Genomic DNA, 16,057 nt, shown 5'->3' with positions numbered 1-16,057 from the left:
ACCACTAATTTTTCTTTTTGTTTAAGCGAGAAGTTCATTCTTTCACTTCAAAACTTTGAAAGTTGAATGATATTTTTCCAGAAATTTCGATGTGTAAAAAGAAAAGAAAACAAGCCCGAGCGAAGCGAGGGCAAAAGCTTTTGAAAATTTGACTTTTGAAAAGTAAAAAAACACCGTTTTTCTTCCATCACGGGCCCTTTCTTTATTGTCGGACCCTCCAGAATGAGCGAGTCCTAGGTAACTCTCGTCGGTCCTGCTCCTCCAGCAATCTAACAATAATTTCCAAAATATTACAATAGGTACATATTTCTAAAAATACACCTACATGGCCCGTACGAACCGAGCCAACTGAGGGCAAAAGCACTGGTAACACGAAAATTCACAATTCTCCAGAAGTGAAAAAATATCATTTTTAATGTGAGAAGTCAATTTTTCTATCATCAAGACTCAACGTTTGGCCAAAGAAAACGAAATAATATGCCCGAGCGAAGCGAGGGCGAAAGCTTTTGAAATTTTGAATTTTTATGATTATTTAAAATGCTAATTTGGCAGTAGCATTAACATTGAATAATAATATGAAAAGTTTTTAAAATTTGAAGTTTGGACAATTTATAGCGACTTTTTGGTATTTTTAGCGAAAATCGCGACCTTTTAGCGACTTTAGCGCCCTATTTTCAAAATCGCGACTTTTCGCAACTTTTAACGCTATAGCGACCTGGTAGACACCCTGATTTGAGGATAAAAAGTTTTCGAAACACAAATTTTTCCAAAAATGAGCGATTCGCAAATTATTAACCGCTCAGTTGAACATTAAAAGTGGTCTAGGATTTTGACAGAACTCACAAAGATCGACACTGAATCCTAAATACTTCCATTGGGGACTGATTCATTTTTTCCGAAACAGGTTGGGTAGTAATAAGAGCGAAAAAAATCACGATTTTTTGGAAAACTCTCCCCTATAATTATGACAGCTTATATCTCCCTCTCCACAGGCACCTACTCCGGAGCTGACATTCTTGCTTAGCAAATTTTCAACTCAAAATAAAGGTATCTGCTGAATTTGGTCAAAATTTGTCGACTTTTTTTTGTCGATCCGTCCCAATGTAGGTACACTAGCGATCTTACTCTTTGCTCCGATGCTGACTGGACCAATTGTCAAATCAGAGCCCTTTCCGGGAAGGTTAAACTAAGATCCAAAAATCTTTCCAACCGAATATCTCAGATAAAGAATAAGTGATATAAAAAAAAGCCTCTTGCTGGTTGCAAGAGGGTTTTTGCTTCGCTTACAGGTAACTGATTGCTTCAACATTTTTTGCAACCGTCAACATCGAAGATAGCTTTTACTGCTTTAACCTCATGAATTCATCATATAAAAAGTAGAATTTCTCGATTCTTCATTACATACTTGATAAAAATAACTGCGATATTCGTTTTTTCATCACCATAACACTTTTCAACTCGATAAAAAAATCGAAAAATAATGCTGCTCAAGTAAGTAGCGTTTCTTCCAGGCTGAAAAATGGAAAATATTTTCCAAATTTTTTCAACTTTCTTAGGATTACATTCATCTATGCCCCACCCTCTTCTAAAAATTTCTCTTGGGTACATGGTCCTCCTCACTTTGAGACTCAAATTATACTCCTCGTTACTCTAAAATAACGATCATCGGCAGTCATCTTAAAAATAGTCGCAATGATACCAGAAGATTTATCGACATAAAAAGTCTTCTACCAACCGCATCCCATTTGGGACCCCCAAACTTGTTCCTCGAGTTCAGGAAAACCAACCTGAAGATCGGGGCTAAGTAACGCAGCTATTACTGCTACATTTCAAAAAAGAGGCTTTTTTATTACATAATTTCAGAATCTTATTTCAACGCTAAAGCCATAAATCTGATACAAATTAATCTCATATTAAGTACAAAACGCAGCGGGCAATTCAACCATAAAAGCTCCTCGCGCGGACATCAGACATAATAACGAACAATAGAAAAATATACGCACATTTATCGATGCACAATGGCTAAGTCTAGGTACTATTTGTCGTGCCGCACGTTATAAAAAACACAAGACAGAGAAACGGCAGAGGTAGAAAAAAAAATACTACTATGAAACTATAAAATGTAAAGAGAGAGAGAGAGAGAGAGAGAGAAAAAGAAGAAAACCTCGAATATGTTACATGTTGCAACGCTCGTTTTCAATTGTTGACATTTTTTTTACTCCGCAACTGCGACTGCTCTTCCTTACGGTCGTGTTAGACTATAAATTTTATAACTCCCGACACATTGTATGTGTGTGAAGAGCTGTTTTTTCCTCGTAGGTTTCGGGTACTCGCTACACGGTACTTCTGCTTTCGCCATATACAAAATATATACAACAGATCGGTGGAAAATTTTTTTCTCGTTTGGTAATATGTTTGTCGGTAAGTTTTAAACAAGTTCCAAAGTTGGTCCATTTAGCAAAGTCAAGTTTTTTGCCAACGTTTGTCGACGAAGGCGTCGTGTCGTATAGTAAAGAGTCCAAAAAAAAAAGAACAGGCTGTTTTGTGGTCGTCCATCTGGCCACCGTACGTGTAATATTAGGTACTTGTACCTATACCAACTACCGCATAAAATTGTCGGTAGGATTGGGTATACCCTACTATAAGATGATGCAGCAAATTCGAAAGGGTTCGAGACGAAAAAAAAATAGGTAAACGAGGATTTAATTAAAACATACGCGAGGATATCAGGAAACGTGAAAATCAAAATACAAAAAAATCAAACGAAAAACACGACACGATGACTCGACGACGACGACGATTGCTCTACTCCAACAGTGAAAAAAAAAAAAAACGTCTCGTCATGTATTCTACGTACATGAAGCTATACTATATGCACGTCCCATATCTCAGCATCGTGTATGTAATGTACAGTATCGAACGAATCACGGTGGTGAAATTTTCGTCGAAAAGAATTTTATTCCGTCGGATGAGTGCAAGATGCTGAGGTGGTATCTCATCGAGAGTTATTAATGGAATTTTTTCACCGTACGTTTATGAATAAAACATGGCACGGTGTTGAGTGGATTTTTCTCTTTATTTTTGCACATACGTATATAGTAAGTATATATATGGATGAAATTCGACGAGTCTGTTAATAGGTAAGTGCATGATTCGGATCAGTATTACGTCAGAATTTCCTTCTTTATAAATTACGTTTTACCCCCGTATGTTTTTCTCGACTCGAGTGTTTTCCTGTTAGTAAAGGGTACGTTTCTGTCTCTGTCTATCTGGAATCTATTTTTCGTATACGTAATTTATACTTATCCACATTGCAGCGATCTTCAACTTATCTCAATTCCTCGTGTAAGTGTAAAGAGTTCAGACGGTGAATTTTTCGCGAGCATGGTGCACTTGCAGTTCAGCTTTTAAATGCGCATCGTTAAAATTTTTTCGTGGCTCAAATGAACAAAGCCTTATGTACAACATCCCCATTTAACAAATAATCCACGTAAGATGAAAATACATTTTCACAGCAATTTTCAAAATGTCATCTCAAACTTCTTGTCCAGGATTGGGGCCAAAAGCTCCCAATTTCGAAAAACAGCTCCATAAGCGATGAAGTTTTCTTTAAAACTCGTGATTGTGAACTTTGCAACGCGGTTTCGAGCAGCATCGCGTCAATTGCTAAGCATTTTCAACAAACATTTTAGTATACGGCTATAGTGAAGCAAAACAGACCAGAACAGAGAAAGTCACCAAGCTACAAACATGGAAAAAAGGTGGAAGGACGAGCCTGGCCAATGCCATACTTAAAAGTGCGGCTTTTCTTTGGTAGAAGGTCTCGAGCTTTTTATCCATTTTTATAGCTTGGTTGGTTTCAAATTATAAATTGGGCAAGTTCGTGGTTTAAATTTTAAAACCTTACGGGTTTGGCGAATGTATAGGGTAATCTTATGATTTGCCTTCAATTCATCAATTGTCAAAATTTGATAGAATAACATGAGTAAGTAGATAGACGATTTTTACATCTCAAGACAGTATTAAAAAATTCAAAAAATGAAAATTGAAAATACGGGGCAGGGTCAATTTATTTTTCAATAAACTAGCCCTCTTACAATTTCTGATCAAAATTTTTCATTTGGAGCCATTTCATTTCTTCATTTTTTTCGGGGTAGTCAATTTAAAATCTGTTAATTCGTATTTCTAGGACTTCGGAGGTCTCTATGATGTAGGTGGCCAACATTGTTGTGATACTGAGGAAACGTTTTTCTTGAAAAAAAAATCAAGAGATGAAAATTTTCTGATAATTATTACCCCTAGACATCAATTTTTCATTTTTTTTTGTTGATATTTTTCAACTTAGGGGGTTTCATACAAGGAAACTAACATCATTTGAAGGACCAAAATATGGAAATTTTTGGAAAAAATTCCTATACACATAAAAATCATTTCGGGATTCAACGAATCAAATGAATGAGACCAGAACCAGATGTAGACGAATGAAAAAAAATAAATAAAAATTAGCCCCTACATTTCACATGGCGCTGCCTCCAAAATTTACGGCAAGATGAACACATATTTTCACAGCAATTATCGAAATGCTATCTCAAGTCAAGCTCCTTGCTTGAGGAACACAAAAGTTCCCAAATCTGATCGAAATTTAAAAGTAAATTAGAAACTTACGTAGAAATTGTGACGAACTTAAAGTCGTTCAGTTGGAACATTGGTTCCTTTATTCAATCTGATCCCTTCACTAGGAACTTCATGAAACATCCCGCGGGGATTTGGATGGAAAGTGGTCTCAGTATTAGCCTTTGGCCTCAGAACCACGTCATTAAAATTTTAGCTGGCAGTTTTGAGTTTAGCTCTCACAATGAAATTTTTAATTTTCAATTTTTCAAAAATCGCTACCCCGACGCGCAGAGTTTTCCCCACGGTGTTTTTCTGGAAAAATTCTGATCCACGCGCTTGCACAAAGGACTTCTTTCATTTTCACATTCAACTAAATTTTTCATATCAATCTTTCAAGGATTATTCAAATTTTTATCAAAAATGAAGAATTTGAATTACATATCTTCGAAAAATATAATGCGGAAAATTTACTTGAAAGGGAAAATAACATATGGCCCTCGGTCAAGTGCGTGGACCAAAATTTTCCTACGACAACGCCGTGGGAAAGATCCGAGCGTCGGGGTAGTGGAGTTTGAAAATTTAAAAATTTACTTTGGGAACTAAACTCAAAACTGGCAGCAATAATTTTAATGGTGTGATACTTGGGCCAAGGGCTTCTATTGAGACCATCATCCATTCAATTCTCTCGAGAACAGTTTATGAGGTTTCCTAGTTAAATTCTCCACCAGGCTCGTGGAATATGGTAAAAATGTAAAAATATTAAAAAATAATGTTTGCATGCCATTTGTGTTTTTATTATTTTTTTTGATACGATCCCTTGTGCTCCTATGACCACCCAAGTTTGAAGCACTGAACTCTATACTCTTACACTGGAACGCTTACGATACCACGTGACCCGATCGAGCGCGTTAGAAAGAGATAGATATATGTTAAGACGTTCTTGTCCTTGTCTAGCGCGTTGGTAAGTATTGCGTATTCATTTCATCCGTACAGTAGCGTGATTTTTTTTTTGTTTTTTGTTTTAATTTTTGCAATTTTTTGTAGAATTTTTTTATTTTATACGAGTATTGATATTAAAGATCACTTTGAGACATCGGCGATCGTAGGAATTGAGAAAATTGCTTTTAAAAAATGAACTATTTACAAAAGTGTACCAGATAAGTACTTCAAGTTGAAATATTATAATTTGTAGCAGTACTTATTCAATAAAATTTAAAAACTCATGATCTGGAAATCGAAATAATTCAAATTAGAAATTTTATTTACGTGAATATTGAATAATTTGAATTTTCCAGCAATTCTATATTTATGTACTACATTATAATAAATAAACGAAATTACCTATTATGCAGCTGTGTTGTGTAGGCTAGATACATGAAAAAGTGACTAAAAAAGGAAAACAGGTACATGATTGAAAATTTTTGAAGAATTTATCACTCAATGAAGCCTCAAACTCATTCAAGAGCTACACAGGACGAAGAATGCACAAATACATCTTTAAAATTGAATGAAATCGGAAACTAATGTTTTCTTTATAATTTTAAATCCAGAACTCCAGAAGTTGTTCATTTTCCAATTCATTTATTAAATAGGTTGAGGTTGAACCTAATTTAAATTTTAAATCAAGTTTTGAGGGGAAAAAATGAACTCAGATTTTTTAACTCCTTCATTTATTTATCTGTGATAAGATAACGGATATATTTTATTTATTCTTCAAAAATTTTCAATCGTGTACCTTGTTTTCCTTTTTTAGTCACTTTCCAAGTACCTTCCCTACACAGCTGCATAAGCACTTTGAAATTTTTTTACCATTATAAATGTCTCCGTTGTAATATATGAAATGAAATCAATTTTTACCATGAAAAAAAAACGTGAAAAGTTAGGGTCATTAATGTAATTTTCAAAAAGCCTTAAAGTTCTGTTACGAAACATAATTTCAACTTGAAGTACCTTGTTCACTTTTGTAAATAATTCATTTTTTGAAAGCAATTTTCTGTATTCCTAGGATCGCCGATGTCTCAATTTCATCTTGAAATATTAATAATCGTATAAAATAAAAAAAAATCAGCAAAAAGTTGCAAAAATTAAAAAAAAAACAAAAAAAATCACGCTACTGTATGAATGAAATGAATACGCAACGCGCTAGACAAGGACAACAACTTCTATTCATATAGCTATCTCTTTCTAACTTGCTCGACCGGGTAGTTTAACATTGGACCATATGGAGTGTAAGCGTTCCAGTGTAAGAGTATAGAGTTCAGTGGTTTGAAGTGGGACATGCCAATTACCTCCAAATCGAAATCACTGGTTTAAAATATTTATTCATTTTTCAGATATAAATCAACCCAGTCTGTACAGATTGGTAACAATTATTATTTTATTTCACTTTCCTCGTTTCTTTTCGAGTTCTCATGAAATTTGAGGCCCCTTTGTGCCTATTACAAGACACTTGAACCCAGTACAAAAATTACTTTGTTGAAAAACTATTTCAAATCGGTTTCGACTGTACTTTTTTTAAATAGTAGCTTCAGCTATTATTGTCATATAAAGCTTTCCACATTTCAATAACTGATTTCGAAACCAATGCATTTTTTGTCAACTCCCTCAAACGTTGTTTCAAGCTCAACAGTTTCTTGATACGAGCTTCCAAAGTTTGACAGTTTCGGAAGAAATCGCGGACGAATAAAAACAAAGTCCCCATTTCCCCTTATGGAGAGTTGACCTAGAAATAATGGTGGTTATTTCACAATGCTGCAAGAGAAAATGGGTGTATAGAAAATTTAAGCGGAACTAGAGGACTCCACGACAAAATTCGTTTTGAAATGAAATAGGTAACTCTTTTTTGTAAACTGAATAATCTACAGAATACGTCAAAATACCGCGAAATAGGTTAAAATATTAGGACGTTCAATTACAGCTGGCGGCCCATTTCGTAGACTATAATAACTTGATAACATGCAGGATAAGTAAGTACTTTTGAATATTTTTATGATTTTCAGCTTTAGGATGGTTCGTTTTTCCAACTATTGACTGCCATCAACTCTTTGATGACCTAGTACTAGGTTTTTTTTTCAACTCAATCTACTTGTGATTCTCAAGTGGGGATATTTGTGAGATCAACTTCCTCCGCGAACAGAGCACTCGAAAAAATTTCCTTACTCGTTCAAAATACCACAACTCAAAGTTCATCGCACCATAAAGCGCCACAAGATTACCTCTAAAATGAAAAAAAAACCTCTTCGCACACAATCCAATACATACACATGAAACAGATTAAGATACATACGAGCACATAATCATATGCGGCGTTAAATTAAAACACCACCTATCCAACGAGATATACATACATAGTATACAAGGCAGAAGGCAGGACGATGCTCGAGATTATCAAATTAATAAAACCGCATAGTTTAATTAGAAAACAAAATACGCGAGTACACGATGTACGACGTGTGTAGCAGCATCTTGAAGATTAAAAGTAACACGCTACATGTAAATATACGTACTTAAATAAAGAGAGCAGATTAAGTATTTTCGCATTTCGCATTTTGCGCCAGTCTTCTATACGTATATTACTCGTTGCAAGCGCGAGCTTAGCTTGATTGAGTGAAAAAGGGTAGAGGGGTGTTTTCTCATATACCAAAGTATACAACTTTTAAATTACTCGCTGTGTAGTTATATAAAGTTCAAAATTGACTGCTTTATGGTAATTTTCTTATTCTAGCATAAAATTACTATTTCCTCTAGAAAACTGTGCGATGCTGGTGATAACTCCCGGATGAGCAAATTGATGGGGAAAAAAAATCGCCAAATTTTTTTATAATCGTCGTGTTTCGAGAAATATTATTAATATCCGAGCGTGTATCCATCCATTTGTTCGAAAACGACGACAGGGAAAAAAAATCTCGAATAAAAATCCCTGCCTCGTACTATAATGGACGAGATAATGAGAAATGAAAGAATTTCTCCTCGTGTTTTTTCTCTATTTACTGATTAGGTATAATTTTCGAGTATGCTAATGGGCCCAAAGAGTAATATTTTTCTTTTAACGCGAAACTTCTAAACTCGAGTGTAAAGAGAAGAAAAAAAAGGCTACCACATAGAACATACAGGAAAGGAAGAAAGAGTGAAAGAGACAACGGCATCGAAATGAACCCAGTCAGAGGAAGAGAGTAGAACACGAGGCTAAAAAATAATTACGTACTTAATTCCGATCACGTCTCGGAAAAATTCTATTTTTTATTTCACTTTACTCGCGCAATAATGTAATTATTATTTTTTTATTTATTTTACTGCTTACGCGATACAACACGAAAAGAATTTACAATTTCTCGCACTTTGGAGCGTTCGCTGCGACTGGATCATTCATAAAAAAAAACTTCGAGAAATATGCCTCGTGTCATTTCTTATGCACGTGAAACCTGAGCTAAAATGCAACGAGATTTCGGTATTTGTTTTAGAAAATACGTCGAAATGAATCGACAATACATCGTACTAAAACCCTTGGAACAAATTCGAATTGCATTTTTGCGATCAGTTTTCAATAAATGTTCAAAAAATGGACAATAAATTTGCGAAAAGCTTTCTATGCATCTCTTTTTTATTTAAAATAACGGATGCATACCTATTATGTATTTTAAAACATAAAATCGTCTGCAAGTACCTGCTTTGGTTGGTTCTCTGCATTCTAAATTACTGACATCCTCTGAGTCGTCGGTGTCGAATTAAATGCATCATCTATCTGACCAGAGTTGTGATCAAGTTCAAATGAAGGACGAATAAAAGAAAAACTTTAAGAGTTTAAAAAAGACTAATTTGGAAAATGATGATTCTGTTATTGCGCCCAAAAGCAACCCAAAAAAGATGGCAAAGAGTCGCCGAGTGGTTACACACGAAAACAAATCAATTGCTATCAATCACATGAATCAAACAAAAACTAAAATTGGAATCATTCCACTAGACAATATTTTCTTACCAGGTTTTGATTTAGACTACGTTGTAAAAACATGTTACTAGAAGCCTAGAAACCTTATAAACAAAACCAACATTTTTTGATAACCGTCAAACAACCAGAAAATTACTCATACTTATTCCAGGTGGAATAACGAACTGGAACTAAAAAACAGTGTCTCATTTGAAATACTTGTATGCTTTCAATTTAAATTATAATAAAGGGAAAAATGGTCAGGAATAAACTACTCGTTCCACAATCATCATTTCTTTGAGTGTAATGGAACCTCCAGGCCTACCCCACCCATTCATAATATGAATGCAATGTTTATAATACTGGAGTCATCCTTGCACAATTCTACTCTCCTAAACAAGAATTTTTGAGTTGAATTTTTGTTTGGACCCACATATGTAGATGACTTTAAGAAGTACATACCATAAATTCTGCAAGAAATATCTAGCAACACTTCTTAAGCATTTGTCATGGTAGCAATATCGTCCCGAGATTCCACGATTATGTATGTTTCCCAATCATATTACGATACAATATAGGGAAGTTTTCTATTTTTGTTTTTTCTTCTTTTTTTTCAAATTTGTTTACTAGTCGCATCCAGTATTCAACTGCTCATTGAAATGAGTCGACTGTCAAGGTCTCAATGTGCAAAAGTATACAATAACTGTTGTGGTAGTATCATGACTCATGATTGCATATGGGGTAGCCGAGTAGATTGAGGAAGAAGATGCACAATGTCTTGAGATACAATGATCAAATACTGTGCGCATAACACGTATCTACAAATTGATGTCTAAATCTTTGACATCAAACATTCGGAGGGTGGGGGGAGAGAATCGATCCACATAAAACCACATCTTACGCTTTGCGGAATTAAATTCAGCAAAAACTACTCAATATTACCGACTCACGTTCATCCTAAAAACAGAGATGAGAGTGGAAATCTCATCGCAAAAAAAATAAGGGTGGCGATGGTGGTTTGGAAATGAGCAGTTCATTTTCAGTCATTTCACAACTATTCAAAATAAAATTAATTAAATGTCCATAGTTGATTCAATTCGTTCCTCCAAATTGATTACCAAATCACCGACTCAGTTCAAGAAGGTGGGTAATGGTATCACATGAAATTAATTCAACTCAAAATTGGTGTTGGGAAAGTAAAATTATGCAAAATTGTCTTCAACATCATTAATAATTTACATTCGTCTTAAAAACATATGTAAGTGGGGAGTATAGGTCAAAAAAGGAGTGGTTGTGGAAAGAGGAGGACATTTCCTATCATTTTTCAATTTTCATCAATTCAAATTGAAAGCATACTAAATTTTGAGTGAAACATAAACAGTATGTGAGAGTGGAATAATATTAAAGATAAACTTGTGCCGAACTGACCGTATAGACCAAATATACTTGATGAGATAAATCTTGAATATACTCCTCTGAGTTATTCTTAGATACACTTACCTGAGAAATCCTACTACGACCATAAGCTTTCACTAGCTTCAAACTTTACCCACACTCCACAGAAATATACCATAGAAGTCAATAATAACACAATCACTTACTACCACGATTATATTTCTTCTTCTTAACAAGTTGACGATTAACTTAAAATAACTGCTTGAATACGAACATCAATTTAACTATAAAATTAACACGTTATACTATCACTTTGACTACTGAAAGTTAATATCCAACCGAATGGACAAGCTAAGTAAACACGTTATATTAACCTTTTCACTGCTACGAGCCACTATAGTGGCTTTTAAAAAATTTGGCTGTCATGCTACGAGCCACTATAGTGGCTTTCAAATTGGACTCGATTTTTTTTTAGTTTTTAATTTTTTTTATGAAAAATATATCATTTTTAATGAACTAGTATCCTTACTGACACCTAAATACACGAAATTGAATGAAAATAAACCCTCCTGTACCCTTGCATGCGCCAAAGAACAAAAAAAATTTGGTTGAGTTTCGTGTTTGGTCATTTTTCGTACCCTAACTTAGCACAGAGGGTATTTTTCCTCGTTTCATCATGTCAACATCGCGCTCTCTGGTATTTCTTGCTTCCATACGTTAGGTGATTCTGTCGTCCATAGTTCGCCCCTGTGTTGATAATTTTTTTCATTTTTTTTTTGATTTTTTTGATGTTTTCCTCCGTTTGTGGGTTATTCTTAACTTAGCACAGGGGGTGTGCAAAATCATTCCTAACTTAGCAGTGTAAAGGTTAACAATTTGACTATGAGAAACTATAAGAAGCATTAACCCAACTATAGCGACTAAAGATACATCCACAGCATCCAGGTATAGATACCTGGATCCTGTGGATGTATCAGTATTACCAACCTTGACACACCGGAATTCTCCGGATAAGTACATTAGGCATGGTAGTATATCACAAGTAAACATTGATTGAAACATCGTGAAACCACTCTTCTTCAAAAAGTGGTCAATTTTTGATCTGCTTCTTAGAGGAGTGCAATAGATGGAGAAAGTGGCTCATGTTGGGTATTAAAAAACGATAAGCTAATGTAAGACCAGTAAAACGCCGAAAAAAAGGAAGCAATTTTTATACAGGTAATTTTGAAAAAAAAAGTCATAGCACTCCTAATATTAATGACAATCTACCTACTAATTGTGTTTTTTTGTGGAGAATTTTCCATCAGTCGACGACCCGCCTGCTCCTCCAGCAATCTAACAATAATTTCCAGAATATTACAATAGTTGTTCCTGAAAATACACATAAGTGGCCCGAAATGCTATTTTTAAAATCGCGATCTTTTCGCGACCTGGCAGACATCCTGATCAGTAAACCCAGTCCACAACATGCAAGTAAAAAAAAAGTTCAAAGCATATTAAAAGACTAACCGTAACTAAAAAACGGATAAAGTATTGAAATCACCTTTAAAAAACATCAAAAAGTGATAAAAATTTCAACAAAATTTGGTTGTTTACTGTGAACAATTTCCTACAGGAAAGGTTCTAACGCTGAATTTATTTCACTTAATACCTTCAAGAAAAAGCAGCTCAACTTCACTGTGGATCTCACAAGGATTTCCGCAGCCATCCAAGAATAAGCTCCAGAAGAAATGTGGTACAAAAGACTGATAGCATCAATTTCATAAAAGCCAAATTATCGAAATTTGGACGCAAATACGAGAGAGGTAGAATTAAATGACAGAAATTCATTGATAGGTAAATAATGAAAGCTTTTTTGGGAACCCCTACATCAAAAAAACATTTAATAGGTACATATAACAAAAATCCTAATACGACAACTGTGTCTTTGCACACCTAATGTTTTCGAGGAACAGCCTCAAAATTTGCTGAAATAAATCATTCAAAAATGGTTATATGTAGAACCAGAACCATATTAACCCAAAACGAGACGATCATGGTAAAAGTAATTCATCTATGTCCCGAACAATATCCAATTTATAAGATAGATATACAGAATAAATTCGTTTCAGGTAAATTTGGCGGCAAAAAATGCAATAAATATGGATAGCAAAAAAATTGTTGGGAGGATTTCAACCAACTTCATTTCAATAGAGACATTCATTCTGAAATGAAAACCACCCATAAAATCTATTAGCTCTCAGAGAAGTGTTCCTGGAAGGGAGATGTGAACCCTAAAGAAGGAGACATTTTAGAAAAAATTGTGTTTTTTTTTGCTCTAGCCTCTACTTAACTTTTTTTTTTAGAGAAAATTACATTCGAGATTCTACGGTTCGTATGTTGAGATGGTGCTCGAAAATTTTTTCCGACTTTTTTCTGCATTTTTTTTTTTTTTTATCATTACTTGGTCTTCTGAAGTGATTTGGGAAGTTTTCGAAAAACAATTTCATATTTGTATGATCTGTTTCAGATTTTGGCCCTTGCTCAATGTTTTTCATCTTGCCAAGAGGGTTGGAAATGGGAGCAAATACACATAAGTAAATCAAGTTATTCACTCTCAATTTTCAATCAAAAAACCTGTATCCATAATCTAGGAAAAAATTGAATGTATCAATTGGTGCATTTTGTATAATATACCTTGCACACATTATGCATACGCACTACGCAGGAACAAAAAATACTCTCACACGTAATTCAGTTCAGCATTTCTCGCATTTCGGCGATAAATTCATCGCTATTATTGGACCTTATGAAATTTCGAGGGTCTTGATCTCGCAGTTACGAAAATTATGACGAGTTTCTCGCGAATTTGCATTGTTCATACGCCCAAATCTAGATCATCAGCATAAAAAACACTCGCAGCTTCCCATTATTATATTAAAAACCTACACGTTTGATATAACGATCTAATTTGTTCTCTACCAAAATAACACGATTAATGAAAGATATACGAACCAAGAATTGAATCACCGGTAATAAATCTATCCTCGGAGTAAATATTTGCGATGAAAATTTCATCGTACTTATAATATTGTCATTGATACTCGTACTCGGTCTTTTATATGTATACGTACAACTACCGGTTCAAAAACCTCCGCTCTTATTTTTAATAAACTAGCCCGATGAATTTAAATAATAGTGGCACGTTAAGGGATAGGGTAACGAATCGACAAGAGGAAAGAAACACTCCGTTTATTTATACTGTATTTAAATAAAAATACTAGTAATATATGCTGGATGTATAATGCACACGCTTGTAAACGAAAGTGTGGCCAGTCTAAATAGATGACCAGCATATGCGTGCGTGTGTATGCCTACACAATAATCAAATTACGACGAGTAGGTATAGGCCACTGCTGCTGCTGCGATGACCATCGGTGTTATTATCATTCAACATTAGGCGAAAATTACCAACAGACTCGTGCATCGTAGTGGGTTTTATGAGTTTGAATATTTAAAAGACGTATAGATAAAATAATAGGCAGAAGTCACCAAACTGCATGCACAACTTGTTATCTCGTAGATGAGATCGATTGTTTGAGTTTGGGTGTTGTGAATGATCGCGAAGAATGCTGAAATGAATTACGTGCGAGAGTGCTTTTTGTTTCTGCGTATGCATAATGTGTGCATGTGCAAGGTAGGTACGGGCATTAAATGTACATAATGCACCTTTATAATTTTTTTTAGTGTAGATTATGGATAGGTTTTTTGATCCAAAATTAGTAAATCGAATCTGAGCTCTGTGTTTTTGATCGAGCTTTCATAACATCCATCGTCGATGACGTTTTGATGATGATTGCTTGAAGTTTTCGAAACAAGGTGTGACTTGGATCACCCTGATCTGATGCCCAAGCAAATCTTCTCAAATGGAAATATTATTTCATTCACTTCAATTTTATTTTCATTTCAGATTTTTCAATATTTTCAAAAATTGTATATTTTTTAATAATTTTATTCATTTTAATCTTCAAAACTCTATTTCAGATTTCTGGACAAGTTATGTGTTCATTTACCTACTTTTATATCAGTAAGTAAATTAAGTTATTCTTTCCCGAATCGAATTGATAGCAAATGAGGGGACGAGGAAGGGAAACTTTCAACGTAAAGTCAGGTAAGTAAAAATGAAAATTCAATCAAGTTGAGTGAATTTGAATTTGCAAATAAATTATTCACGAAAATAATCATATTAACACTGGTAATGTTTTGATGAAAAATACCATCCTTAATTTGATTTTAAATTTGTAATGTACATTGGTGATAAATAGGATGTAATTCGAAGTTCCATTTCATTTCTCACGTTTTTTCGTAGGTACATTGAATACCCAAAAATACAAAAAAATAGTGTTTTATCCCTCTAGTGCAGTGTAACGAGATTAGGGGCAACGCTCACGAAAATATTCTCAAAAAAAAAAAAACAACCCAGCACTCAACCTATGAAAACGATTCCATAACCCTCGTCAATATTTCATAAACTATTATTCTATTAAAAACATTCGTAGACTAAAACTACACGTTCAAAATATTACCTGGCGGACAAACACATTCTGGGGTACTTCTTTTTATACGTTTGGAAAAAACGTCGTCGGACTGCTCGAAGCCGGTGATTTTATCGCCATTTCTGATGATGGACACCTCGGTTTCTAGATCTCTTAATCGAGTTTCAAGCACGGTAACTCGATAGAACAAGTAGCACGAAAAAGAAACAATCACAATATGCAGCACTTTCGTCGACCACGAATTATTATTATAATTACCACGACAAGTGTGGTGGAATTCCACACTGTCGTCACTGTTTTTATTTTTCATCACCATTATTTCAAAAAATCACTATCGTGTATGCATAAAAAAATACACGACATTTTCGATTCGCGAACATAACACATCGCCTAATTTTCGCAACGAAAAAAATTATTTTTCACGTACTTCGTTTTTACAATATTACTATAAATGATAAATAATTATTTCTTTTTTTTTTACGTTAAAATCACATTTCCGAACGTCGAAAATGAATAACCGAACACAACACGAAACTCAACCACCACTCGAAAGGCTACAACCAAAGAAGACTGACGACTGAATAAAACC

At 34.5% G+C, this 16,057-nt stretch overlaps 1 protein-coding gene across 9 annotated transcripts in view; it reads right to left on the bottom strand.

The window, feature by feature from the left end:
• The window catches only part of LOC135841990 (collagen alpha chain CG42342), a 434,760-nt gene extending 418,703 nt beyond the window's left edge, over positions 1-16,057 (bottom strand). For 5 of the 9 annotated variants that reach the window (XM_065359244.1, XM_065359245.1, XM_065359247.1 and 2 more), the window contains exon 1: positions 15,499-16,057. In XM_065359244.1, the coding sequence (XP_065215316.1) occupies positions 15,499-15,784 (286 nt within the window). In that variant the 5' untranslated portion in view covers positions 15,785-16,057. The remainder of the gene's footprint in view (positions 1-15,498) is intronic. The other 4 variants (XM_065359252.1, XM_065359249.1, XM_065359250.1 and 1 more) reach the window with 1 other exon arrangement.

Source organism: Planococcus citri, chromosome 3, assembly GCF_950023065.1.
Source record: "Planococcus citri chromosome 3, ihPlaCitr1.1, whole genome shotgun sequence".
NCBI lineage: Eukaryota > Metazoa > Arthropoda > Insecta > Hemiptera > Pseudococcidae > Planococcus > Planococcus citri.
The sequence above is the reverse complement of the archived record's forward strand: the minus strand, read 5'-3'. Positions and strand labels throughout refer to the sequence as shown.